The sequence below is a fragment of the Brienomyrus brachyistius genome, chromosome 12 (genome assembly GCF_023856365.1).
Source record: "Brienomyrus brachyistius isolate T26 chromosome 12, BBRACH_0.4, whole genome shotgun sequence".
Lineage (NCBI taxonomy): Eukaryota > Metazoa > Chordata > Actinopteri > Osteoglossiformes > Mormyridae > Brienomyrus > Brienomyrus brachyistius.
The window spans coordinates 21,356,604-21,383,433 of NC_064544.1; the positions used below are offsets into that span (position 1 = coordinate 21,356,604).

The following is a 26,830-nucleotide window of genomic DNA, read 5'->3' on the forward strand; positions in this document are numbered from 1 at the left end:
ACTTTTTCTAGTTATGCACAGTCCATGTATGTAACCATTTTTAAAACGTTATTAAAAGGTTGTGGTTATAGCCACTGTCCACTGCAATGTGGGGCATTCTGTGTTTTGGAGGAATTTAAATAAAGGCTGGTGATGGGAATAGTTTAGCTTAATTGAGAGCATGTGCAAAACAGTATGAAATTAATTGAACAGTTTATTTAAATACGTGTCCCATTAACTGAGTAAGATAGATGGCCACAAATTAGTTGCAGCTTACAAGTTCCCTGATCATAGAAAATTTATCAGCTTTGTTCATGTTTAAATATATGTTCTGGACCAGGGGAATCTGGCTACTTATTAAAAATTTTATGTTTGGGTTTGTTCAGGTTCATCAACCACTCATAATGACATACCCAGGACGTTGAACGTAAGATATAACAGTGAAAAATGTTGGAAAATAAACATTCTGACCCTATTACAGAAAATCTGTTTTAAGATTACAATTTAGTTTTAAAGATTTTACTGATTATCGGGGAGAGCAGACAAGGGACCACCTTTGTTGGATACCCTGTGAAATTAAAAGATAAAGGAGATGATGCGATGTTATCGCACGCGTAATATAACACTTTCAATACACCTCTGACTCAAACAATAGGAGGCGATGGGGGGGAAAGGAAAGTGACCCAGCATGGTGCGATGGGGCGCCCCATCTTCTCTACGTACATTTCGTTAGTTTACACCCCCTCGCAAAAAAAAAAGTTTCCGTTAGTCGCGATCACTGAGCCGTCAAATCCGCATAGCTGCCATCTACTCTACCCCCGGGCCGACGCTGCGCATCAAGCAGTTTCGTGAAAACTGCGCGGCGTTGCGTAAGAACCAGGCGACCGGGAGACAGCCGGCCAGCCAGTAGTTCATGCGGGGAGACGGGAGACTAGAGCCAGACTGCTCCATGCGGCAGACGGAGGCTCACAACTCAGACGTCCTATTATGCATGTCTGGGGACATACCGACTTTAAGATAGCAATAAACCACATGCAGCTAACGTCTCTCGCGATAATGGAAGGATATCCCCGCCGTCTAGAAGGTAGGCTCTTCGAACATCTCTGCTTTGCGGTGTGTGGTTCTCGAAGTCGGGAGGCGTGAGGGGGCCCGCAGCGGACTTTCGAAGTGGACTTTCGGCGTCGAGATGCCGCCTGAAGCCGCCGGGAATAACGGTTTTTAACCCCGCTCCGCGAAGCTCGCGAAAGGAGTAGTTGCTAGGTAACTGCGTGAGGGATGACTGCGTGAGGGATGACTGTTTGAGGGTTGGGCTGCGGGACGGACGGGGTCTCGCGGTGGCGTTAATGCGCACGTTCTGATTTCCACGTCAGGTTCCTCTTTTTTCCCCTTATACTCATATTCTCTTATTCGTTTTATCGAATTCCTCAGTTGAATTATTCAGTACCGGAGGGGTATGAAACGCGGGATGGGCTTTTTGCAGTTATGATCCGCGACGGCCACTTCGTGGTTGACCCTGACGATCCAAAACACTAACAGAGATGGTTTTGAGCACAGTCGGCAAAATGGAAATGCACGAATGCTTGTAAATAACGGTACGCAGCAGTGTTTCGGGACAGTATTTGTGTAATCTGTACTGGAGTGGGGTGCATCGCTATAAAAATGAACTCGGATTTAAGCTTAAGTATCGTTCAATCTAAGTTTTAATGAAACACGACAGTTAATAGAAAGCCCTTTTCTATATAACTCATAAATCGCGTATAATTTCGCATGTTTATATAAAGCACACTTAAGCGAGCCCCCCAGTCATGATATGTAATATTTCAATTCAGTGTTCATCTCCTGCATTGGCTATCCTAGAAAGAGGCGTTCATTTTGCTACCGATTATTATAAGGGGTCTTTATTACTGCCAAATAGCTTAAAGCATATAAGCGATTATATTTCGTGTCATTGAGAGAAACTGGATAGATAAATAGTTTTTAAAACCACCACCAAATCTTGGGAAGGTAACATGATATGCATTACACAAGGCTGCTGGCCAGTTATTCGCGGTCGTCGCTTTTAGTGTTAATAGCAATTGCTAGCGATTTATAAGCGTTAAGGACACGTGAAAACAGCTAAAAATAACAATATACCACTTTAATTTTACTTCAACTTTTAACTACACCGGATCCTTCGTAATCCTTTAAAGTATTGTATATTTTATTGGGTTTCGTTTGAGATTAATTATGTTTTACGGTATTCTACTATGAATAAATATTTGAATAACTTGTTCCCACCTTGCAGAATGTAATAAAATATAACCCAAAGACTACGGGGGGTTGTTGTGTGGCAGGCACAGATCATCTTAAACTTAGAATCTTTAGGCAAATACCTTAGACAATGGTTTTTGAAGGGGAAAAATTGTGCAAAACAAACGTAATTACCTTAAACCTTAAAGCAATCAGCAATTGAAATATATTTAAAATATATATTTTAGTACATTTTAAATTAACCAAAGCAAAAATGAGAAACACCTCAAACATGACATATTTTATTAATAACTGAAATGCCATACTGTAGTGTATTACAGCTAAAATTAACAAAGAGCATAAATGTTATTGTAAGTCTTTATGATGGCCTACGTTTAAAGTTTTATAAATTAGTAGCGAAGGTGTGTATAATTCCGAATAAGGGTATTACAATAGCCTATTGTAATATAATACAATAGTCTGCTAGTAAAAACCACATTGTTTTTTTTGCCTGATTTCAGTACTGCAGACCTGGTTTGAAAGTTGTGTATGTCAATGTTTGTATTTTTCGTTTTTAAATATGCTATGTCAGTAATATGTCCTTGTTACTTATTGCTTTGATTCATAATACTAGGTGGCTAATTAACCATTTAGCAGAATCCACTTAGATGCTCAAGGATGAGATAATCATTAATGATGAAGATGATTAGAAGAATGAAGTATTTGTCAAGAAGAATCATAGTATTTGTGGTACTAGAATCCATATATCGTTCATTCTTTGTTTTTTTTTTTGAGTTTCAAAATCAAATCAGAAAAACAAAACAAAAAATCGTTTTTGGTTTTTCTATTTTAGAATCAGAACAGGAAAAAAGGAAAAACAGGGCAATAAAAAACAAGAATAATATTTTGTTTTTCAGTTTTAAAATTAAAACCAAAATGGAAGCTCAAAAAATCCGAAAAACAGTAGAGCAGTGTTTTTTGTCTCGATGACCACAAATATAGGGCAGCAGAGCACAGACAAGAAGGAAAGACAAAGGACAATGGTATGGTTTAATGAATACCAACATACATCAGTTATTTGTAAACTTTTTGAAAGTGGACAAACACTCAGAAATCAGTACTGCTCTGCAGCATATTGGTGGCCCGCGGTGCTCAGTTACACATATGGATATGCAGGGGCATCTTTTTATGGGAACGAGATCCTTTTTCCAGAACCTGAACTTTTGCCACGTTCACACCACAGTAACTCGGCCCGACTTAACCTCCTCAGAGCCAGTTCCGGAACCCTTTTTAGTACCTACTCCAGGTACTTTTCTTTCATACATCCACAAGCACCGGTGCTAATTTGGTAGTTTTACGTGGAAATGCAGGAAATAGAGATGGAACTACCAGAGCAAACATTGAGTAGATGGAATTATTTTTGTATTTCAGTTAATTTAATGGATACATTTTTTGTTTGATTCTATTTTTGCATAGAATATTTAATCGATAACCAATACCACCATTGTCGGCGCTGAAATTTGGCAGCACTTATTAGCATAATATTTTTGCATCTCCAATGCTTATTGGCATAAGGCAGGGTTTGAATTACACAGTAGCTTCTGGGGAGCCCTATTTTCTGGTGTGCACCGTTCATGAGTTCTCGGTAGCGCTGTCAATAACAGGGTTACCGTGAAAAACATTTGACTGTTATTACTGCAGGCAATTAATACCGACAGTAACATTTCCTATAGACACACCATAAGAACAATATAATAATAATGCAAGAAGTTTAACAGCCTAATTACTGCAAACAAAAAACAAAACCACAATGCAGAAGGAAACGTAGCATCTTTCTGATTCTCATAAACACCCCTTCAACAACACATCACTTATTTAGCTATAGCTTGTTTTTAACCACAGCAAAATAAAGCATGTGGTTTGGCTGCTCCCTCTTGGTGGCTGCAGCATGGCTGTTTCTGTTTTTTTGTTTTTTTTTAGCAAGGATGTGTTATTTTATATTATTGATGTCTTTTTTAACTATCCTAAAGTAGACAATAGTACAGGTAAACCTTCCTGTGGGTATCGGTGTTTCCAAACGTTTGGCAGGCACTGTATAAGTTGTAATATTAAATTTATGTTATAAGTTATATATAAATTATATAATATGTGATATTGTCTGGCATCCCTTAGATTTTCTGTAAATCCTACAAAACTGAAACAAAAACAAATGTAATTTTACAGTTGAAACTACACCTAAACCCCAAAACGAGCCTGAATTTTTTTTGTTTCGTTTTTTAGTTTCTTGTTTTTATTACCTCCTGATCTTAGCAACAAACACGGTTTTAAATCTTCGAAATAAACCACATTTAAAAATGATACAAATATATACAATTAGTAATTTAAGGGAAGGGGAAAACAATCATTGTTGCCACTATACATAGAGCAGTGGAGCGTGATTTAGCAACACTCAGTCAGCAGATACAGCAAATATCCAGCAGAAAAATATGTACAGTATTTGATATGATATGAGAACCCTTTATTGCTGTTGCAATACACCATGTCACTAGTCACAAGTACCAGCGAAAAAACTGGCCATCAACCTGACCATACATATACACAAACATCACAGTAGGGGGTAGACAGGTCGGGAGATAGGGGCAAACAGAGAGAAGAAAAGAAATAGAATAACATGAGGAGAGAGGAGGAGAATAAAAAAACAGCCCCCAGACTGTACTCCAGTGGGGAGGACATTGTAGGAACCGAAAAAAACACCTCAGCAGCATAAGCACATGGTCACTACGCCTTACAACGTAAAATGACACAACTTGCAACAGGTGAGGGAAAAGGGGTGGTGGAGGTAGTCCAGCACAGACAGACAGCCATCCGGTCCTGCAGCCATGAGGGCGCTGGTCAACAGATCAACCTGTCCACGCTGGGGGAATGAAGCGGCGAAGGCGTGGGATGGGGGGAGGGTGCGGTAGTCTTTGGGATTGGGGGAGAGGAATGCAAGAGAGTCTCACTGCCTTGTTCTTCTGGGGGAGTTGTTAGTTCAGCAGTGCTGATTGGGGGGAGCCAAAACCTGACAGGATAGGGTTGTTTGGGTTTCCGGGCGAGAAGCTGTAATTTCCAGCTCCCCTAATGTCCACGCTGGTCTCCGCCATCCAATAATTTTTGCAAAGCTGTGAGCTTCTCCATGATGTTATCCAGTTTGCGATCAATTGTCACAGTCTGAGTGCTAACAGCTCTGCCCACTCCATCAATCATTCCGGCCAGCCTAGTGGGGCTTTGAGCGGCTGTCACCGTCTTCTTCAATCTTTGATAAACCAGGGCAATGCCTAATCCAATCAGCATAATACCTATAATCATGGTTCCGAATAGGTAGATGTCTTCAATGTCCTCCACGGAAAGAGCTGCCAGGCACACGACCCTCCACTTCTCCCATCCGTCCATCATGTAGCCAGCTGCGTACGTTCCTGCAGGACAGTCAGGTTCCCCCGAACCTAGGCTTCTCGTCGAGAAGATGGTGTCAATTGCGTTGAGAGACCAGCTGATCAAATCCATCATTTTATTAGTTTGGAGAGCAGGGCTGAGAGAGTCTCTCAAGTATTTAAGTAAATTTGTATAAGAATGCTACATATCAATGAGCTGCAAGTGGAAAAATGAATTATGATTGGATACATGTGTACTCTTGCTCAGTGGTGTGGGGGAGGTGTTATCATTTACAATGTCGAGGTCTGGGCATGGTGTGGGCCACCATGGGTTACAATATATGGTGAGACAAAAAAAGGATGTGTCTGGGGATCAGAATAATAATGAGCTTTCACGTTCACCGACCAATCAGGTAGTGCTTCTCTCATGAATATTAATTAGGTTTGGTGTTCTCTGGGCAATCAGGTAGCACTTTTTTTATGAATATTATTGCGTTTTTCCTAAACACCCTGTAAAATGAATATTTGTGTCTGGGGAAACGCGGATGTATGGTAACAGTTAACGCTTGTTTTGCAATCTACACACAGTTGATGCACTGTACGTGTAAACAAGTCTTCTTCAACTAAAGATGCAAAACACTTGGCTAAAGTTTGCTCATCTTCAAGCAAACAACATTATTCCCTGTTCACACGAAAACAAAAACAAAGTATTAGATTGCCTTTGGTTTCCAGACATTGACGTAAGCAGTGTGACACGTAGGGATGTGCATATTTAATTTATAAGGTAACCATGTGCACAAGGCTTGGAAACTCTGTTTAATGACACTGAGTGGCTGCCATATATTGGAAATTGGTGCCTTTTCCATCACTTGGTTGTCCACTGTAACTTGCAACACTGTGTCATATGAGTTGCCGCGCTAAAACTGCACAATCGGTCAATTTCTGAAAGACCACCCAGACAGGGGCCCAAAAAAAGGACTTGTCCGGGAAAACCTGGAGATATGGTAACCGTAACCTTGGGTGTGATGGAGACTGGACAGTCTGGCAACCGCTCTGGGGAAAAGCTGTTTTTAAGACTTAGACCTGTAGTGTGTACCTGATGATAAATGAATCGGGTGGGATCCTTGGTGATCCTTGTATCACTGGCTAGCAGCGTTTTCTTTCCGGTTTGGGAGTAGCTCACCAATTATGTATTGTGCCATCTTTACTACTCGATCAGTATCCGCGCAGCTGGAGTACCATGCTGTTCCTCAACAGGTTAAATGGTCAGGCAATGTTATGATAGTTTGCAAGCAGCATATTAGCAGGGTGATAATTGCTGTGTTTCCCATACCATTATATTAGGGGGGCGCCCCGCCCCCCAACAGCACCTCCTGACGCCCTTGAAGGTCAAGTTAATTTTTTTAAAATTTTATTTTCTATATAGCGCCAGATCACAACAGAAGTCATTTAAGGTTACCTTTCCTATAGAACAGGTCTATACATTGTACTTTTATTAAACAAACTAAATAGCCGTATGTTATTTATCTTATTTGCACAAAAGCATTTACAAAAATACATTTTTGTCTCTGCCCGGTCACGCATTTACAATTCTCCTCTGCTCTCTGTATCGCGCATGGCGGAGTTCCGCTCCGATGCGAGTGCACAGACACGTGAAACCACACACAGGTGAGCACAGTCCCACCAGCAGACAGTGCGCGCGTGTCGGAAAATATGTGGCGTCAACCACCTGAAAAGCAGAAAAAATATCTGCGTTTTAAACACTCCCAGGGTGCCCCCCCCCCCAAGAGGAAACACTGAATTGTGTTGCAGGAACTGGCTGTTAACAAAGAAACTGGTTGCTGTGTTGTTCCTTTTGGATTCAACAAATTGTCAAGAGTTTTTCCATCACAATTTTTAATTTTAATGAAATTTGGCATGTGAATCACACATACCTTCCAGAGCTCAGAAAACATTTTGTTTTTCAAAAATGTTTTATAAAGTGTCTTTGCTTCACCACTAGTAGCAAAGATAATTCAGTGTTTTCTAGTGAGCTGTAACTTTATTTGTTACATGGCTAAATGACTCAGCTCTAGTGCATTGAAAACCATGGTGTGGTAAAGCTTAACATTTGTATAAGATTCTCTTTGTGGCATACAGCTCTGTTCTGTTTCAGAAGCTGAGGTGGACTCAAAGGCAGTAAGGGTAAATAAGGAGGCATTTGTCGTGGGGTTCAGCAGCTGTGGGGTATCTGTTGGTGAGGAAAGATTTAGCAGTTTTGAATTTGCTGATGGAAGGCCGGCACAGTGGTGCAGTGGTTAGCGCTGCTGCCGCACCGTAAGAAGGTCCTGGGTGGAGTTTGCACGCTCTTCCCGTGTTCGTGTGGGTTTCCGCCAGGGGCTCCAGTTTCCTCCCACGGTCCAAAAGCATGTAGGTCAAGTTAATTGACAAGTCTAAATTGTGTGTGCCCTGTGGTTTGTTGGTGACTGCCCAGGGCTGAGCCTCGTCCAGGCTCCAGTCAAAATTGTAACCGCAGTTGGAATTAAGTGGTTATGGTGATGGATGGACGGATGGATGGATGGATTTTGCTGACGATGCTGTGAATTTCGCAGAGTCAGTGGAGGCTCTGATCACGATCCAGGCCTTTAATGGCCTCTTAGGCACAGCTGTCTGCAGTGTGTCTCTCTGTGGAGAGAATGTCGACCTCATCGAGAGGTTAATTACCTCGCTAGCCGCATTCTTGTCTCAGTAGACGGATTGGGAGAGCATGGGGGGCAATGAGGTCACCGGAAAGGGGTATGTGGCACCCCTAATATCTTAAATTTTGTTAAGACGACGAAGCCCAAGTCTTTAGAGTCCTGATGTTCTCTGTTTTGCTGTATGGCTGCAAGACCTGGTGTGGAAAAAAAAATATCTCTGAGTGACCTTAGCTCCTGGAAAAAAAACAAAGTCTGTGACTCAAAATTGGTAAGGTAAAATCGTATTTATTAGCAGGATAATGCAAATCAGTAAGACAATGTGCTCCAGATACCCTGGTGCTTGGACACCCGGACAAAAACAATGCACCATTCATATACACTTACAGCACTCACTTACATGGTCTTTTTAGCAGGACTGATTATCGTATAACATGACCAGCATATGATTTCCTCATCCCTTCTCATGACCCCTTGCCTTTGTTTTCTGTGCATGTATATAACCACCTAATCTACGGTTACCCATTGACTGTACTACTATTGATTAAACTGTTGTGTTCCCATTATAAGTTTAAATGCTTTGCTTTAATAAGCTCAAACTATCACAAGCAAGATTCTCCCATCCCAGTTTCTAATACTTTCTGTTCACTATCATTAGAGCGCCCCTCCCCCCACAAACCCTTGTTTTTTTCTTTCAAGCTGCTAGATGTATCCTGTCTTTCCTGCTCTTACTAATGTGACATTTCCCTGTAACCCTCTAATTGTACCAGGTCAGCACATTCCCCACTCAAGTGCCTGGCTGCATGTCCACAAGAACAAAAAGTATCTTCCTGCCTAAGACCTAAGGCAGAACAACAATCCCACAATGCGCGCCCAATCCTTCCACAACGGACACTATCCGGTGACGTGAGACGAAGACTGGGCTCCTTTGGTACTTTCTCTCTTTGGAGAATCCTTAGGTACTGCTAGTTTGACTTTGTGTTGAATAAGTGGTAGTTCTGGGAGTCCCAAATGAGGCATATTACCTACGTTGTGAGGGAGCTTCAGTTACGGCACTACAGCTCACAGGATCCTCATTGCTGAGGAATTGAGTGGGAATACCCATCTAACACCTGGCTGCGGCAGATAGATGGCCGTTTACGGAAGGTTGGGACTGGACCAGGTGTCGGCCTGGGAGGTCATTAACCGAGCAGCTGAGGTGTACAATAAAGTGCGTAAAGGGTTTTGGGGGACTTCTCAGACAATTTCTCTTATGTCTTGCAGAATGAAATGCAGGTGTACCACTGGTGAGGTTCACAGGCAGCATTACACATGTGTAATGTGTCGGCTTAATCTTGCCCAATCAGACTCAAAATGGCCTAGGGGCTCTGCACATGCTCCACAGTTTCTCCCCAGGCATTAACCTGGAAGTAACAGAAGAAGCTTGGAGCATAGCGCAGGATGTAAAGCTGTCTAATTCACCACTCAACTAAAGGGCACTTTTCCACCAACTTCAGGAAGTTATCAAAAGTACGGTACTTCAAGGTGTTGGTTTTTCACTGGCGTAAAAATTGGCAGCGGCACCGAATGACATTACAATGTGAGACATGGTATTTTGTACTGAATTAGAAAAATTCCTGTAGTTGGACTGCAAGATGTGCAATATTAATAAAAATTGTGCATGTTATGTACATGCAATTCTTACATTACTAGTCAGCTAGATTAAGATCAGGCTTTTTCTTACCTTCAGTTTGGTACGGATATTATAGTGCAAGGAGTTTAAGTCTTGCTAAAACATTTTTACTGTTTCATAGGGGAAAAAAACCTAACAAGTTTTGAAATGTTAATAATTATTCATTTTTAAGATTATTTGGTTTAAGTTTAAGAATCAGTTTAATGTTTACCTCTGCTGCTTTTGCATGAGCGCTCCACGTATTCTATGAGTAAATCATAAAAAATCAAATGTAATAATACATTTTCATCCTTGCTGTTTAAATAAATTTAAACAAATTCATGTTGAACTCATTTTTTGTTTCATAAATACTCCAATATTTATTCACACATCCATTATTATTAATTTTAGTATTTGTTACGTGTGTGACGTAATAGGTCAACCAGAAAAAGCCCAATACTAAGAAGCTGAAAGGAGCCATGTCACCACCTATTGTAGGGGAGTCTGACATATTTTGGTCAATAAATCGATTCCCCTCCCGTGCATGTATACTGGGACAAGGACAGTACTCCAATTTAAATTGATTTAGTGGACCTAGAACTGTAGCTGTGCATGTAATGGGTTTTTTCTTTCAGATGTCTTGGCAGTATATAAAGTATATATATAAAAGAGGAAAATCTTCATAAGTTTAAGTCACCATGAATAGGTTGTTGGGATAAAAGCAAAGTGGCATCTTGTGTGACTTCCAAAGTAAAGCACCCATGTGATGATATAGGAGTTACAGGTAAAAGGCTTGTCAGTAAGGCTTTCAGCAGTCTCTAAGTAAAAAAATACACTGTAGTTCGCCAGGTGAACTGACTTTGAAAAAAGAAACTTAGACTTATGCAAAAGGTAATTTTTTTGAAGTTACAGTTCATAAGGAAACTCTCTGAGTTATATATATATTTTTTTGCTCCCCACAGTCAAGAAACGGTCCTATATCTCAGGGAAATTTTGGCGATGCAAAGGACATTTGTGGTATTAAAATGGAATGACCTTGCCCGCATTTTGAAGGACACCATTGAAAGCTTTGAGGAAGTTTTGGGTCAGTTTGTGCTATTGAGAGTTTGAAGGTAATTTAGAGCGGTAGATAATCCAACATTGTTCAGTGTTTCTGGACTATTTCCATGAGGTACATTGGCCTCCAGCTCTCCGCTCCTCATCAGGAAGAGGCTCAGCTCAGATTTCGTGGATGTGGAGATCAGGAATATCAGTTATTTGGGCCCTCACAGGCTTTTGTGAACTGATTGCTGTTTGCCTAGTACAGATAATTAAAATATACAAACATTGACAATGTTTATGTAATTATCAAGGCCAGACGTCTATGAGGTCATCTGTTTTATTTGTTGGGTTTGATTTGCAGTAAATGCAACCTCCCAGACAGAAGCCGACATTTGAGGACTTGTGGTGTCCGGAACCTCCTGTGCATCATGGGTAAACTGAAGACACTGCACTGCTTCAGGTGGGCTAAATCAGATTCTCCTCTGAAATTGTGTACCATCTCTGCTAGGTGCTGCATTCTCACAATTATTTTAGCTGATTCACTTGTCTGTCTGTGTCACTCTATTTCCATGGGTGAGCTAGACCACAGGCTTGTACCACTTTGAGGTTTATGTTGGGGGGTGGTTATAAGTGTAATAGTCTTTGTTTAACATAATGAGTAAAAATCAGGTGTCACAAACAATTGAAAAAGTGTAGTTTGTATTTGGAAATTAACTAACCCCTTTGCAAAACCCCCAGCGTTCCCAAACGGTTGAAAACTGGTCACGGACCAGTCCCATTTGGGAACCCTTAAGCTGGACCTGGACCAGGACCTGATTTGTCTTTTTATTATCAACAGGTTTTACACAGTATAACACAGAGAATTATTATTGTTAGTAATAGTAATAGTAGTAGTAGTAACCCCTGGAAAACCAACTAAATAATTTTTATAAATGAAGAAACTCACATGAAATAGAAACTAGAGAAGTGCCGATCCACATTTTTTCAGTTCCCATCCAATTCTGATACACGACTTCTGATACTGGTACAGATTCCGATGCAAGAGCTCTTTTTACTTTAACATTATTGTTAGAAGTGCATGCATCCCACAATCCCGATATCTTAACAGAAGGTATCAGCTAGGGCTGGGCAATTAATCAAATCTGACATTCAGAACCTATAATTGGCTTAATCTTGCCCATGTCAGTTACTTGGTTTTTTTATACTTTTTAAATACTTTTTAAAAGATTCTGTTAATACTTGTGTGTGTACTGTCCACTTAAAAACATACTACTGTGAGTGTTGCCGTGTGACTCCACCCATTTCATTATGCATCATGGAAAGAGCAATGAGAGCTCAGACACTGAGCCGACTGAGCAACGCATGCAGCGTGTACCAAAGAAAAATGCCATGTCTGTCATGTGGCTTTAGTGAAGTCAACACCAAACAAAAAGAGGCCAAATGTAAATACTGCAAAAAAAAAAAAACTGTTTCAGCTACCAAAGTTAACACCACCAGTTGGTTTCAACACTAGCAATATTGAAAATGCAGTGGAAGCTGATGCACGGTTATAGTGATCAACCACTTATATCGAATAAAAAGCACGGGACAGAATCATTCCTGTACAAATACTGTTTAAATAATTTGCTTATAATAATCAAGTAGTCTGCTTACAGTGTTCATTTTGGGTCTTTTTATACATAGCACAAGGAAAATTAAAACTATGTTAATTGTATTTTATTTTATTTTTTTACATGCATACTTTGCCTTGCGGTAAGCCCTGTGCGTCATGCACAGAAATACGTCATGCACAGAAAGCATGGCAGGAAAAAGGAAGTCATTTAATCACAATGACAAATATAGACTCATCAACGCTTCCTCCTCCAATTTTAACTGACTTCTTTACGCACTTTGTGTTCAGTCTTTCTGCAGTTTAACACTGAACATGTTTCCTGTCGGACCCAAATTACTTAAACTTGCTTTCATCACTGAAATTAACTTTGGATCAGTTTTTCCTAGTCCAAACCACTGTGGTGCTGAAATGATTCCCCATAGCCATTATCCTGTCCACTCGTGCATTTGTCTTATGTGGATGACCAGCATTTTTGAGGGACTTGAATTGTAAAACTGCAGTATTCTAAAAATCAGAGACTTGGAACGAACAACTACTCTTGAAATGGCTGAATGGGTTATCCCTTTGGCCTTCACCAGGTCAACCTGCTGCCACAGGGTTTCAGTTACCTTAAAGTGGCTCATCAACTTGCAAAGTAATTAGGAGTGCTGCTAGCTAAATAGGGATTGTCAGATAATTAAGAAAATTAGAACCAAGTGCCAGATTAACACCAATAACTGTGAGGTTTCTGAGTGTTCTCTAATTTCGATCAGAGTTCTGCTACAAATTTTTCATCTAATTGTTTTTATATTGTGTTTCAGAATATATTTAAATTATTGCATATGCTTATAAACTGCCCTTCTATTCCAGTTATGATAACTTCAAATAGGTATAAGCAGTGATTTAGAAAATTAGGAAATTGTAGGTTGCATCAACATACACACCGAGGTCCTTCTCATAATCAGCTACCTTTATTTCAGTGGAACCCATAAAATATTTGTACTTTGTACGTTGTAGGTTCTCTTATTTTGATCTCCGTTGTATTTGTGCTCTGTACGATGCACTTTTTAAATGTAGAAGTTTGATAGTAGGAGCGCTGTTATGTGGAGCCCTGTGCACAGGAAGTCACACTTATATACAGTCACATGCATATCCTTTCAAGAACCACATTTTTAATATGGGGGGTGAGAGCAGAGTATAAAAAGAGCACTGAGCTCATTTTGCAGTTTAAAAATCTTAATTTCCTTTCGCCCTTATCTCAGTACTGTCTACCGGAGATTAAAGAAGCTTAAAATCTCCTGAGGACATGAAATATAGTTGTGCAAAGTACGTTTCACTAAAATTCTTAAGTGCTGAATTAACATTGTGGCGGCTTTGCAACGTTCATGTTCTTCGATTTATTAGTTTGTGTAGAACCACTAGGCTGGTGCCGAGTCCCAGTGCCCCATTACATTTCATTTAGGAGATATTTTGTTCAAAGCAATGTACAAGTGCTGATCAGAGAGCAGGATCAGCCAGTACCTAGAGCAATTGGGCTGAAGGGTCCAATGGTGATTTTGTCAGACATGGATTTTGAACCGAAATCCTTTTAAGCATAGACACAGAGGCTTAAGCACAGAGTCACACACTGGCTAGAGCCCAAATCAGGTCATGTCATTGTCATTTGACATACATATAACGAAATTGCAATTCTTCAGGGCATCAGACCACTAATAAATAATAAACAATGAGCATTAAACACTGGGGGAAAATAAATAAAAGATGAAATAAAAAAAAATTAGTCAGCATTTACAACAATGACACTGTGGAAATACTACAAGTAAATCGTAGTGCATGTAGATGGAAGAGTGCGAATAACAAAAACAATGCAGTTTAAATACGCAGGTGCCAACAATTTGTTTTTGTTTTTCACTGTGGGACGTTTAGGAAGTTAGCTGGGCGCTACTTTTTTAACTGGAGAAAAAACTCGTGCACGTCCAGGGAGAAACTCCACTTAGCTGGGGCTGGAATACATCCTGCAGTCCTGGTCGTGTGAGGTTACAGTGACATCTACGGAACCGCTGTCCCATAACAACTACAAAGAAATCCTTTATATTTTTGATGCATGCATTTTAATCGCTGTGAACAAAAATGTTTTACACCTACAGCCTTTGGTGAGTCATGATTATCACATGACTGCTCAGCGTGGGATGAGGGAACGTGCTGTAATGACACGTGATCAGGAGGAAAATAGTAAGCTGACTATACAAAGGCCCAGCTGGACTGGTGAGAAAAGGAGGGAGAGGAAACAGGACGAGCGGAAACCTCCATGATAGAGCTCTTTGTGTTGCATTAATGACAGTTATATGTCGGCTTTTTAGCTTCTATTTCTTGATTTTGGCCCAAAGCACAACGTACATTCTTTCATTTCCATTAATCCTATAATGTCATGTCCAGCCATGGCACACCAGTTTAATCGACAAAACAGTTTAATGTCTTTTTAGCGTTACTGCCCCCAATAACCTTGGTTTTGTGTGTTTGTGTTCTCTTCCAGGCCCTCTCGGGTCTCACTGATGCTTTTGGCGTTAATCTGCCTTTTTTACTTGCTAAATTACTTTTCTGACGTCAAGACTGACTCAAAACCGCATGCCTGGGTCGTGGATCCCAGCCACAGAAAGGTAGGGCAGCCGGTGCATGATTCTTTGTGTGATTTAGCAGAGAAAGGACGGCTTTATTGTTGTACAAACATGAACATTTTGCACAAGCTAGGGGCAGGATTCAGACCCCCAGCCTTGGAGGTGTGGTAACCTTCCTACCCAATGAGTCACAGTGCTTTTTTTTATATCCCACAAATTATGCGATGACATATGGTGTCATGTCATGGCAAACGATCTTTCAGCTGATGGTGTGATGCCTGTTTGCCTTTAGATGCACATCTATCAGGGTTTTAATCCCACCCTACATTGTTGGTGCTGTTTGGGCCAGGCTCTCTATGATCCCTCCCCCTGTGCCCTTGGACTCTCAGATCAGGCCAGCAGCTGCATAAAATTCACATTGGTTTCACTTGTGCATTTTTGTAATGCTATTAATATCTGCATGACCTCCAGACAAAACAAAAACACATTTTTGATGTCTGACAGCAGAGCATAGGAATAGCGCTCGCCTTGTGAAATGGTCAGCATGGTGATCAGACCCACATGACACAGGGCTTGGGAAAACGAACGGGAGCTTAATTTGGAGTTAAGAGTTTTATAGTATGGGGGGGCCACGGGGGCTGCAGCGGCAGTAAAAACTGAAAACTGACTGACAAACTGAAAACTGACACTCGGGTCGCAGCAGAGTATTGGCTACTGACCCTGTGGTCAGGCCTGGGGAGAGAACAGAGAGCTTCTGCTTTAACTACAGGCCCCGCAGGGGCTGGTCACATGACCTCGCCGATCCCAGTATCACCGTATCTTTCACCAAAACAGTAGATTCATATCTTCCCTATGGAGCTATATCAGGCACAGTAGTTTTGCTAATTTGAAAAAAGAATTGAAACTGAAAGTTGAATACAACAGACAACAATGTATTCAAACTAAAAATAAGTGATTGAAAGTTTTTTTTTTGGCTTAAAAATAATTTTGATTCAGTTGGATTTTTTTAATGGCTTTACCAAGACTGTTATGTAGTCTTAGTAAACTCTGGCCCAATGGATGACCCTTCTGCCTCACACGTCCAGGGCTGGGGGCTGCATCTCACCTCTAGTCTGTGTGCCTCATATTTATTTGCTCTCCCTGTGACCCTGTCCAGCATAAGCAAATGAAAGATGGATGAATGAATGCGATGATCTGAATGCATTGAAGATGTTTACTACCTCTTTGCCATAAACAGAGCAAATATTCACTGTTTCTTCTCCATTTGTCCTGTCAGCTCATGCACCAACATACCCAAAGCATATTAACCAGGCAGTGCAGACCGGGGTTCGTCAGACACGCCATCAAAACCAGGCTGAACAGCTCCTCGCATGTGACTGACCATTTCCTATGGAGAGACACAGTACTGACAGAAGACATGTTTCAGTATCCGCCACCGTTTGGCTTGCGGGACATGCGCGGCAAACTGATGGACATCCTCAACCTGCTGCCCACCCCTGCAGCCCAGACGCATCTTGAGAAGGCCTGTCAGCGATGTGTGGTGATTGGGAATGGAGGGATCCTCCGTGGCATGGAGCTGGGCCCTCTCATCGATCAGTTTGACGTGATCATCAGGTCTGTCTCCAGTCATAAGAACATAGGAATTTTACAAACACGAGGAGGCCATTCGGCCCATCAAGCACATTTGGGGAGAACTTAACTAATAGCTCAGAGTTGTTAGAATCTTATCTAGCTCTGATTTAAAGGAACCCAGGGTTTTAGCTTGTGCTACACTAACAGAGAGACTATTCCATACTCTAACTACACGCTGTGTAAAGAAATGTTTTCTCAAATACAGTTTAAAATGTTCTCCCGCTAATTTCCACCTATGGCCATGAGTTTTAATATTTAAATTAATATTGAAGTAGCCATTTGGATGAACAGCATCCAGACCTGTTAGAATCTTATGTTCCTGGATCATGTCCCCCTTAATCATCTTTGCGGGAGGCTGAACAGATTCAGCTCAGCTAACCTCTCCTCATAAGACATTCCTCTGAGACCAGGAATCATTCTTGTAGCCCTACGTCGAACCTTTTCCAAGGCAGCAATGTCCTTCTTAAGGTATGGTGACCAAACCTGCACACAATATTCTAGGTGGGGTCTTACCAAGGAATTATATAATCGTAGCATCACCTCCCTTGACTTAAACTCCAAACACCTAGAGATGTAACCCAACATCCTATTGTCCTTTTTTATTGCTTCCTCACACTGGCGAGAGTGAGACATGGAAGCATCAACATACACACCAAGGTCTTTCTCGTAATCAGCTACCTTTATTTCTGTGGAAACTATAAAATATCTGTACTGTATATTTTTGCTCCCTGCATGGATTACCTTACATTTATATATGTTAAATTTTATCTGCCAGATTTCAGCCCAGTCGCTAGTTCAGTATCTGCTACACCACCCACCTTGGTGTCATCTGCAAATTTAACCAGTTTACTGTATGTATTGGTGTCAATATCATTAATGTCAATTAGGAACAATAGTGGTCCTAAAATTGAACCGTGCAGTACCCCACTATGAACGCAGGCCAACTGTGACATTGTGCCTCTAATAACTACCTGCTGCTTCCTGTCAGTTAACCAGTTTTCGATCCAAGCTGCCACAGTTCATAAAATCCATGCAGCTTTGAGCTTAAGCAAGAGTTGTTTCTGGGGAACAACATCAAAAGCCTTCTGGAAATCTAAGTAGATCACATCGTAGGCCTTTTTGTGATCAATTTCTCTTGTAGCTTCCTCAAAGAACTCAAGTAGATTAGTTAAACAGGATCTACCTCTCCTAAACCCATATTGGCTATTCCTCAGAGTGTTATTAGAATCCAGGTAATCTACCATTTTCACTTGGATTATAGCTTCCATTACTTTTCCAGTTATGCAAGTTAAACTGATTGGCCTATAGTTTTCTGGATTACTTCTATCCCCTTTTTTGAATATGGGTTATATTAGCATGCTTCCAAATAGAAGGTACCACACCACACCAGTTGCTGGACTAGTGGCTCTTCTGAGTCTGTAACATTGGATTGTCCTGAGGGGGTTTTGGATTCGTTAAAACACATATCAGGGGTGTAATGGTACGTAAAATTCATGCTTCAGTGAACAATTAAGTTTTGGCTTCACGGTTCAGTGCAGTTGCAGTACAAGGAAAACAGAATTTGTTTTGAAATTATTTATTAAAACTAAGAGTTCTGAACAGGTATAAATCTACCGAAAGGCAATGTGTTTTACTAAAAAAGTAAATAAATAAAAATTCCAAAATAAGACTGCATCTTAACAAACGATAATTTCTTGTCCTATCGGCAGAAATGCACGTAAAATACATACACATTCATGCTGTTACAACAATCGATTGCCGCACCTATCGCTTTTAAAGGTGAATGCATACTTGTGTACCAGTTACAGTCAGGACCATGAATATTTAGACAGAGACTAAGTTTTTCAATTTCTAATTTCTGTACAGTCAGATGCAGTCGAAGTTCAGACTTTCAGCTTTAATTCAGTGGGTAGAACAAAAACATTGCAGAAAAATGTATGGAACTAAAGTAATTTTTCTACACAATCCCTCCTTTCAGGGGCTCATAAGTAATTGGACAAATTAATATAACTGCAAATAAAATGTTCAATTCTAATACTTTAAAAATTTGTTGAAAACCCTTTGCAGGCAATGACTGCCTGAAGTCTTGAACTCATGGACATGACCAGACGCTGGGTTTCCTCCTTTTTAATGCTCTGCCAGACTTTTATTGCAGCACCTTTCAGCTGCTGTTTGTTTCAGGGTCTTTCTGTCTGTAGTTTAGTCTTTACCAAGTGAAATGCATGTTCAATGGGGTTGAGATCAGGTGCCTGACTTGGCCATTCGAGAATATTCCACTTCTTTGCTTTAATAAAGTCCTGGGTTGCCTTTGCTGTGTGTTTTGGGTCATTGTCCATCTGTGTTATGAAACGCCGCCCAATCAGTTTGGCTGCATTTGGCTGGATTTGCGCAGACATGATGTCTCTGTACACCTCAGCATTCTGTCCAAAGAATGCTGGTTCAGAACTGTTCTGGCTTTTTTAGATGTTTTTTTGCAAAGTCCTATCTAGCCTTTCTATTCTTAAGGCTTACGAGTGGCTTGCATCTTGCAGTGAACCCTCTGCATTTGCTTTCATGCAGTCTTCTCTTTACGGTAGACTTGGATATTGATACGCCAACCTCTCGGAGAGTGTTGTTCACTTGGTTGTCTGTTACGAAGGGGTTTCTCTTCACCATGGAAATGATTCTGCGATCATCCACCACTGTTGTCGTCCGTGGACGTCCAGGCCTTTTTGCGTTGCTGAGCTCACCAATGCTTTCTTTGTTTCTCAGGATGTACCAAACTGGATTTTATAACTCCTGATCTTGTGGCAATTTCTCCAATAGTTTTTTTCTCTTTTCGCAGCCTCAGGGTGGCCTGTTTCACCTGCATACTGAGTTCCTTTCACCGCAAGTTGTATGTTCACTCCTCAGTCTTCCAAATGCAAACAAGTCACCTCAAATCAACTCCAGGCCTTTTATCTGCTTAATTGATAATGAAAGAACGAAGGAATTACCCACACTTGTCCATGAAATAGCTTTAAAGTGAATTGTCCAATTACTTTTGGCCCCTTTAAGGAGAGGGCGGCACATGTTAACGAACTGAAACTCCTAAACCCTTCATCCAGTTTGAATGTGGATACCCTAACATGAAATCTGAGAGTCTGCATTTTATGTCCATGTCCATTGTATAACTTCAATTGGAATATATTTCAGTAAACAGGTAAAATAGTAAAACTTGTGTCCAAATATGTATGGTCCTGATCGTATGTCAATCCCTGGATATAATACAACAATTTAATATCATAGAATACAAAACAATACAAAATGATGCAATACTAAAGCACTATGGAGCTAAATCAGGGACAATAGTTTTTCCAGTTTGATAAAAGAAATGAAATTGAAACTTCAAGTTTTAATGTGGAACACAACAGGACAACAATGTATTCAAACTAAAAATAAGTCACCAGAGGTACACATTTTTACAATGGCTGTTTTGCTTTTTCGTGATCTCCCTGTGTATCAGGGATTTCCTCCAGGTACTCCTGTTTCCTCTCTCAGTCCAAAGATTTGTAGTCAGGTTGATTGATGTCCTGCCCATAATCTGTGATGGACTGGCACTGTGTACCGGATGTCTGCTGTTCTGTGCCCTGTGCTTCCTGGCTTACTGTCATTGTGTCCTGGTAGAGGGCTTAAAGGAGATGGATGGCTCTAATGAACAAGGACTTACAGCCCCACACTCCTTGTTAATAACTGAGATACTTACACCACCACCACAAAACGAGCACTTTCCTGTATTCATAAGGCGTTAGTATTCAAAGACCTCCTGTGTGAACTGTCAGTTATTTCTGGTTACAGCTAGTCACTCACTGTAGAAGTCAAGTGAGGCATTATTCTCATCTCAGTACTGTACAATACACAGTGAAATGTACCTGTTGAAGCCAGGATGCAAGTCATGAAATGACAGACATTACAGTGCTAAAGTCATGGAATAATTTACTGAAAAATCTTGTACAATTATTAATAACAAGGGGAGACATAGGGAAGACTACTTGTTATATTCACTACCTAACATAACAAACATTCCATATCAGACAAACAATGAACTGACACTCGAAATAACACCGGGACTACATAACACTGAAAGCTCTCTGTGTTGATTTTGGTGTTGAATGGGTCAGGGGCAGGTGTTGTAATCAATACCCAGGAATTAAAACGGGTCTGTTTCATATGTAACATCTGTAACATTTTTAGTGTACATGACATCAAAGCCTTGCCTCAGTTAATACATGGTGTTTTTATTTTCAGTTACAGAAATGCTTCCAGAAATGTGTTTTTGTTTAATTTGCTAATAACCTTGATGGTTTTTCTCTGCACTGCGAAATGTTTACCTCCAGGACCATACCTTTAAAAGCTAAAAATCACAGCCTTGCACCTCTCAGTAGGCAAAACTTGTGGCAGAACTTGTGGAAACACCTAGCATTTTTGGTATTACGTTTAAAAAATGACTACACAAATATTGGTGGTAATGTTTATAAACAATCAAAGAATGTTTACAAGTATCATACAAAGCATGACTAAATAAGTAAATGGAATAAAGTTCTGCAATCTCTAACAGTTGGAATTATGTCCAAAATTTTGGCCACTCGTGCACAACTGTACTTCTTTCAACAGTTGATCATATTTACGTTCTGACAAGCACCACTGACACTGGACTCTCTGGTCTTCAAGGCTGAACAGTGGTCCCATCCAAGGCTTTGGTAGAGATGTGGGCAACCGGACCTCCATCAGGATGAGTTATCCAGAAGGCAGCCCCAAGAAGTGGGAAGACCCAGACCCCAGGCTGCTGTTTGTGGCAGTGGTCTTCAAATCAGTGGATTTCAGTTGGCTGAAGGCCATGATTACCAAGAAGCAAGTGGTAAGTTCTCCTTAGCCATATAAATTAGCTTATTACACACATTTGATTTATTATTAATTTTATTTTATCCGATCAGTTCACACACTGAGTGTTGACACTCTGGAAGATGTCAGCTGTAATATTTTCAACAACGTGTCAGCTGCAATATTTTCTAAAATAAGCAACGAAAACATGATGCAGTAAGGAACTGAGAACCCCCCACCCCCTGGTCAGTCATGATCAACCAGATGCCAACCACTAGACCATAAGTGTATTAGACGATGGGTCTTTGGGTTAAACCTGCAGATGTGCTTCACAGTTCCACAGACATGTGTTTGGTGCAGTACAGTGAAACATTTTTACCAAATTTGCATATTATTTTTACCAAATTTGCATACACATAAACAGTGATCAATGCCTTTCGTTGGGTCTATTATTAAAGTACTGGTGTGAAATTAATATAAAATTCAAAAGCTTCACTGCAGAAAATAAAAGCGAAATGTGCAAGAAAGCATTCAAGGTACTTTGGTGTAGTGGTGAGGGAAAGTGTGCACCCCCTACGTCTACCTTCATCGTAGCGTTCACAGGGTACCACCTTCTCCCTTTTCTGACTTCATCAGCGTTCATGGTTTGAATGCTGTTTCTTCTCCTGATGAACATTAATGACTAATCGCCTTAATCACTGTTTTGCAACAAGAATTACCAGAAGGCTGCATTTTATTGCTCGTCTGATTACGCTTATGTTTCGAACCCCCAGTCTTTTTGGGACTGGCTCTACTTTTGGCAGAAGGTGCCTGACAGAATTCCCCTGGAGATATCTCAGTTCAGGATCCTGAACCCGGACATCGTCAGGGAGACCGCGCTGGACCTGCTGCACCTACCCACCCCCAAGTCCCACATTTGGGGATGGGATAAGGTGAGAGGTGTGCGTGTGAGCCCTCTGGTGTGTTGGCGTCTGCCCAGGGTTGGTTCCTGCCTGTATGGATGGATGGATGGATGGATGGATGGACAAAGTGAGAGATACTTTTCATGGCTTCAGAAAGTTTATCTGCTCTCTTAGGGAAGTGTGGGGGGGGATTTACTCCAAAATTTCAGGATATTCCCCCAGCACAACAATAAGCAAACAAGAAATATGCATGTGGTGTCACTTTATATGGGTATATGAAACCCTAAACGTTCCAGTCAAGTGACATTTTAACAATTAATGGTGTGCAGTTATGCAGGTTTTAAATAAAATATGAAGCGTTCTACTTTAATCTCTTACACTTCATTTCGGATGTCTCCTTGCCAAACTAAGTGGGTCTATATATTATAAGATCTCAGTGGGGGGCTATGCCTGGGTAGAATTACCTGTTGACATAGCAAAACTTTTTAAACCTCATGTAGAACTGAAAGCTGCTCACAACCTGGTATTGTCATACAATTATCTCTTTTAACTCAGCCATTTGGCTGTTAAGCAGTACTCTGCTGTAGTACAAATTATAGTGGATAAGGGGTGTAGGAGGATCTGCATGTTGAAGGTTTCTTCAAAACAGGGGCCATTCGTTTTTGGTGGAGTAGAAAGTGATATAAGATGTAAACACGCTGTAGATGATACAATGGCATACTTCACCACCAGCACTCATTTGCTGTTTTTTGTGATAGTATTTTATTGTTTTCTGTTATTCGTTCTTCGGTCTTCATTCATTGTTTGATGTATTTATCGTTCAGTGTTTTCCATTTTTTCTTCATTGGTAGTTCATTGTTGTTTTGTATTGTTTACTGTTCAGTGAAGCCTACCTTTGTATTGTTTAGTATAATTGTTTGGGGCCATTGCCTTGTGCTACTGTTTAGTGTCATTTAATGTTCGGTATTAGTTTAGTGTTATCATTTTGTGTTACTGTTGAGTGTTGACTCTCGTTTTTTACAGTTTTTTCTGTGTTATCACATTATTTAGTGCTTTGTTGTTCTGTTATTTTTCATTGTAAGTGAGACACATGAGTGAGCATCTCACTCTGGAAAACAGGAAAACTTTGAAATGTGAGGATCCTTTATCCTCCTCCAGTCCAGGTGGCTAACCTGATTAGCCAGTTGCCATCCAGGTCTGCACTTGCAGAGTGTGGCTAAATAAACTCTCCATGTAAAGCATTGTGAAAAGGTCTCTGCCCACTATAGACATCACATGTAAAGATGGGTACTCAGGAAAGTACATACTAGATCCGAACCCATCCCATATCCTGCTGGCTTTTAGTAGAGCATGAAGCACTACACATGGATTTTATTGCTTTGAAGTTGAGTGAATGTTATCTTTTGTCGTATGTTATAATTACACATGAGCTATAAGAGTTAACAAGATGGTAAACAAAAGTGTAATTATGTCCTCACATGTAGGTCTTAATCTGTACTAGTGTGGTCTAGGTTTGAACTAATATTAAATACTATACTGTTGTCTCGGGTAGCTAAAGTTTCACATTTGATCTATCTTGAAAATACATGCAAAGGTCATTTCTGATAGTGACACGTACAGGTCACATCCTTATCACACACTATGCAAATAATTTTCTTACATTTTCTTAAATGTAAACAGGGACGTGTATGTTTGTAAATACATGTTTGTATTTGTTTCTGGTGAGACAAAGTTTAGTCTAATGAATGATTACCTATTACAGCTACGAAGTATCTCCTGATGGTCTTTGTGTGTCTGCAGAATGTGCCCACCCTGGGTGCGACCGCCCTCACCCTGGCCAGTTACCTCTGTGACGAGGTAAGCCTCGCTGGCTTTGGATACAAGCTCACGCAGAAGGGGATGCCGCTGCATTACTATGACAACCTGCCCATGACCACCATGCTGATGCAGCCCATGCATGACGTGGCCCAGGAGACTGTCCTACTGAAAGAGCTGGTGCAGGAGGGGGTCGTGTCCGACCTCACAGGGGCGGTGCACTGCAGCTTCTGCTCCAGCTGATGGGAATTACTGGGAGCATCAGGTTTGGAATTGGGGGACTCTATCCAAAGGAGCCTTCAGTACTGACGGAGTGACCTGAATAATCATCATTTTATCATCCCACTGTCTTTAGATTCACCCATTTTTTAACAGTCATAGATCTGTTTTGTTTCATCCCCTGCAATGTTTTCAAAAGGTTTTTTTTTTAAGACTGAAGTGCCAAACGTCATGTTTATTAAATTGAAACAGAGGAGGGTAAACTTGAAGAGCCATTTCCCCTGCTCTGTATGCACGCTTAACAGGTTCTTGGATTAAGAATGTGTGACTTATGGACAACTTGTACTTATGAACATGGTTACGACAGTTACTATTAACAGAAATACAGGAATACACATATTAATATATGCAATCTAAAGCACAGTGCGGTGCAAAGCATGCTGGAAACTGCATAATCAGTCCTGCTGACCAACCAGCATCACACTTACGTCAGCCAATCATGAGGTGTGTCCAAATTCGTCATCTGGGTACCAATGATGCGGCTTCCGTAGACCGTGTCCTTCAAATGCCACGAAAACCGCAAAGGCCAGAAGAGAATGACTGTGAAATTGGATGGTCTAGCCTCCAGATCTTTACCTCGTAGTTCCTGCTGCCCCCACCGCCTAGCAACCATGATGGTGCATTCGCACGAGCGGCAGCCAGTGGCGTCATATCCCGAGGGAGAAGCAATATGATTGGCTAAAGGTTGCTATGGCAGTGGTGAACATACCAAGTGGAGAAACTTGAAAATGATGGAACCCAAACATTCTCACATTTACATTGCTAGATTTAGTCACATGTAAGAGTGTGTTCGGCCTCTTCCGCCGCTACGGTCATTTTTTTTTTAAATCCCAAGATTCATTGCGGCTTGGGTACGCATTTGTGGGCGGCATCTGGAGGAGCCTTGGACAGCCTTTATCGCATTGCTGTGGCGTAATCGGTCTACGAATGCGTCCTAAGTAGGATCCGACCCCTGCATTTGGACTCAATGGACAGTGTGTGGGATTAGAACAAAAGAAAAAGTTGGCCATGGGGACCCAGCACAGGTGGTGTGGCGAAATGATTACTGTGGTGATTACATGTCTTGCCAAAATGACGTCGATTTTGTCTGAAGTATACAGCCAGCTTAAGTGTTAACCTTTAATCATGATCTTTTTTTTTATCATTTAAATTCTTTTAAGAACTGTTTCTTTAATGTTTTTTTTACAGTACTGTATCCCTATACACAGATTCTTTCCCCCTCACTCTTCAGTACAGTATCATATGTGGTTACATTCATTATTGTTGTAGTATTATTATTATTTATTATGTACTGTATTATGTTAAAGATGCTTTAGTGCATTTGGAAGTGTTTCTTGAGTGTTTTATATGCATTGAAAGGTAAAATGTATATTGTATAGCAAGGCAAACTTTTGATTAACTGATGCTAAATAAGATCCATATGTACCTGTTCTCTGCGATGGGCTGGCCCCCCATCCTGGGTTATTCCCTGCCTCGTGCCCATTGCTTCCAGGATCGGCTCCGGACCCCCCGCGACCCAGTAGGATAAGCAGTTTGGAAAATGGATGGATGGATGGATGTACCTGTTCTGACAAATTTGACTTAAGGACAAACTTTGGGATGGATCTTGCTCGTAACACAGGGACATTATGCCCTTTACGTTATTTGAGACATTGACCTTGAAGAAATAAACGCACAAAACAAGAATTCAGTGACAGGAAAGTAAAGTAAATGTACAATCTGTGAATTGAATGTCATAATTTATAAGGTACTGTTGCCTGACCCACATAAACCTCCAGCTCTGTCTGCTGAGAAAAGGGAGAGATGTGTTTTTTTCTTATTCTTTACCTGTTTATTAGCGGTCTAGATATATTCATTTTCATTATTTAGTTTTTTAAATCATAAAATAGATTAGCTACTGTTCTTAAGTAAACTTGGCACTTGGCATTTAATTCTATCTTGTTTTGTATTTGTGCTTACTGTCTGTTTGTTGAAAAGGTTAATTTTCACATTCTTAGTCTTCACACACAGTAGCCTATAGTCTTAATATATTAAACAGCAGCAACAGTATGTTAATAAGGATTGTGCAGTTTATATACAACAGTTAGCCAAAACATTAACACCACCTGCCTAATATGGCCCCCTCAAGACACAAAAACAGCTCTGACCCATCAGGGCATGAGTTCCACAAGA

General features: G+C 40.7%; 1 protein-coding gene across 4 annotated transcripts; it reads left to right on the plus strand.

Moving 5' to 3' along the window:
* Positions 1 to 790: 790 nt before the first annotated feature.
* Positions 791 to 26,589, plus strand: st3gal5 (ST3 beta-galactoside alpha-2,3-sialyltransferase 5). 4 transcript variants are annotated; one of them, XM_048971861.1, is made up of 8 exons: positions 791 to 1,239; positions 9,064 to 9,252; positions 11,347 to 11,445; positions 15,110 to 15,233; positions 16,468 to 16,805; positions 21,513 to 21,699; positions 22,436 to 22,594; positions 24,365 to 26,589. In XM_048971861.1, the coding sequence occupies exons 3-8, from the start codon at positions 11,414 to 11,416 to the stop codon at positions 24,620 to 24,622; spliced, it is 1,098 nt and encodes a 365-aa protein (XP_048827818.1). In that variant the 5' UTR covers positions 791 to 1,239; positions 9,064 to 9,252; positions 11,347 to 11,413; the 3' UTR covers positions 24,623 to 26,589. The 4 variants fall into 4 exon arrangements, with proteins under 4 accessions (XP_048827818.1, XP_048827817.1, XP_048827816.1 ...); XM_048971860.1 differs by having other exon boundaries at positions 791 to 1,063; XM_048971859.1 differs by lacking the exon at positions 9,064 to 9,252.
* Positions 26,590 to 26,830: the final 241 nt, after the last annotated feature.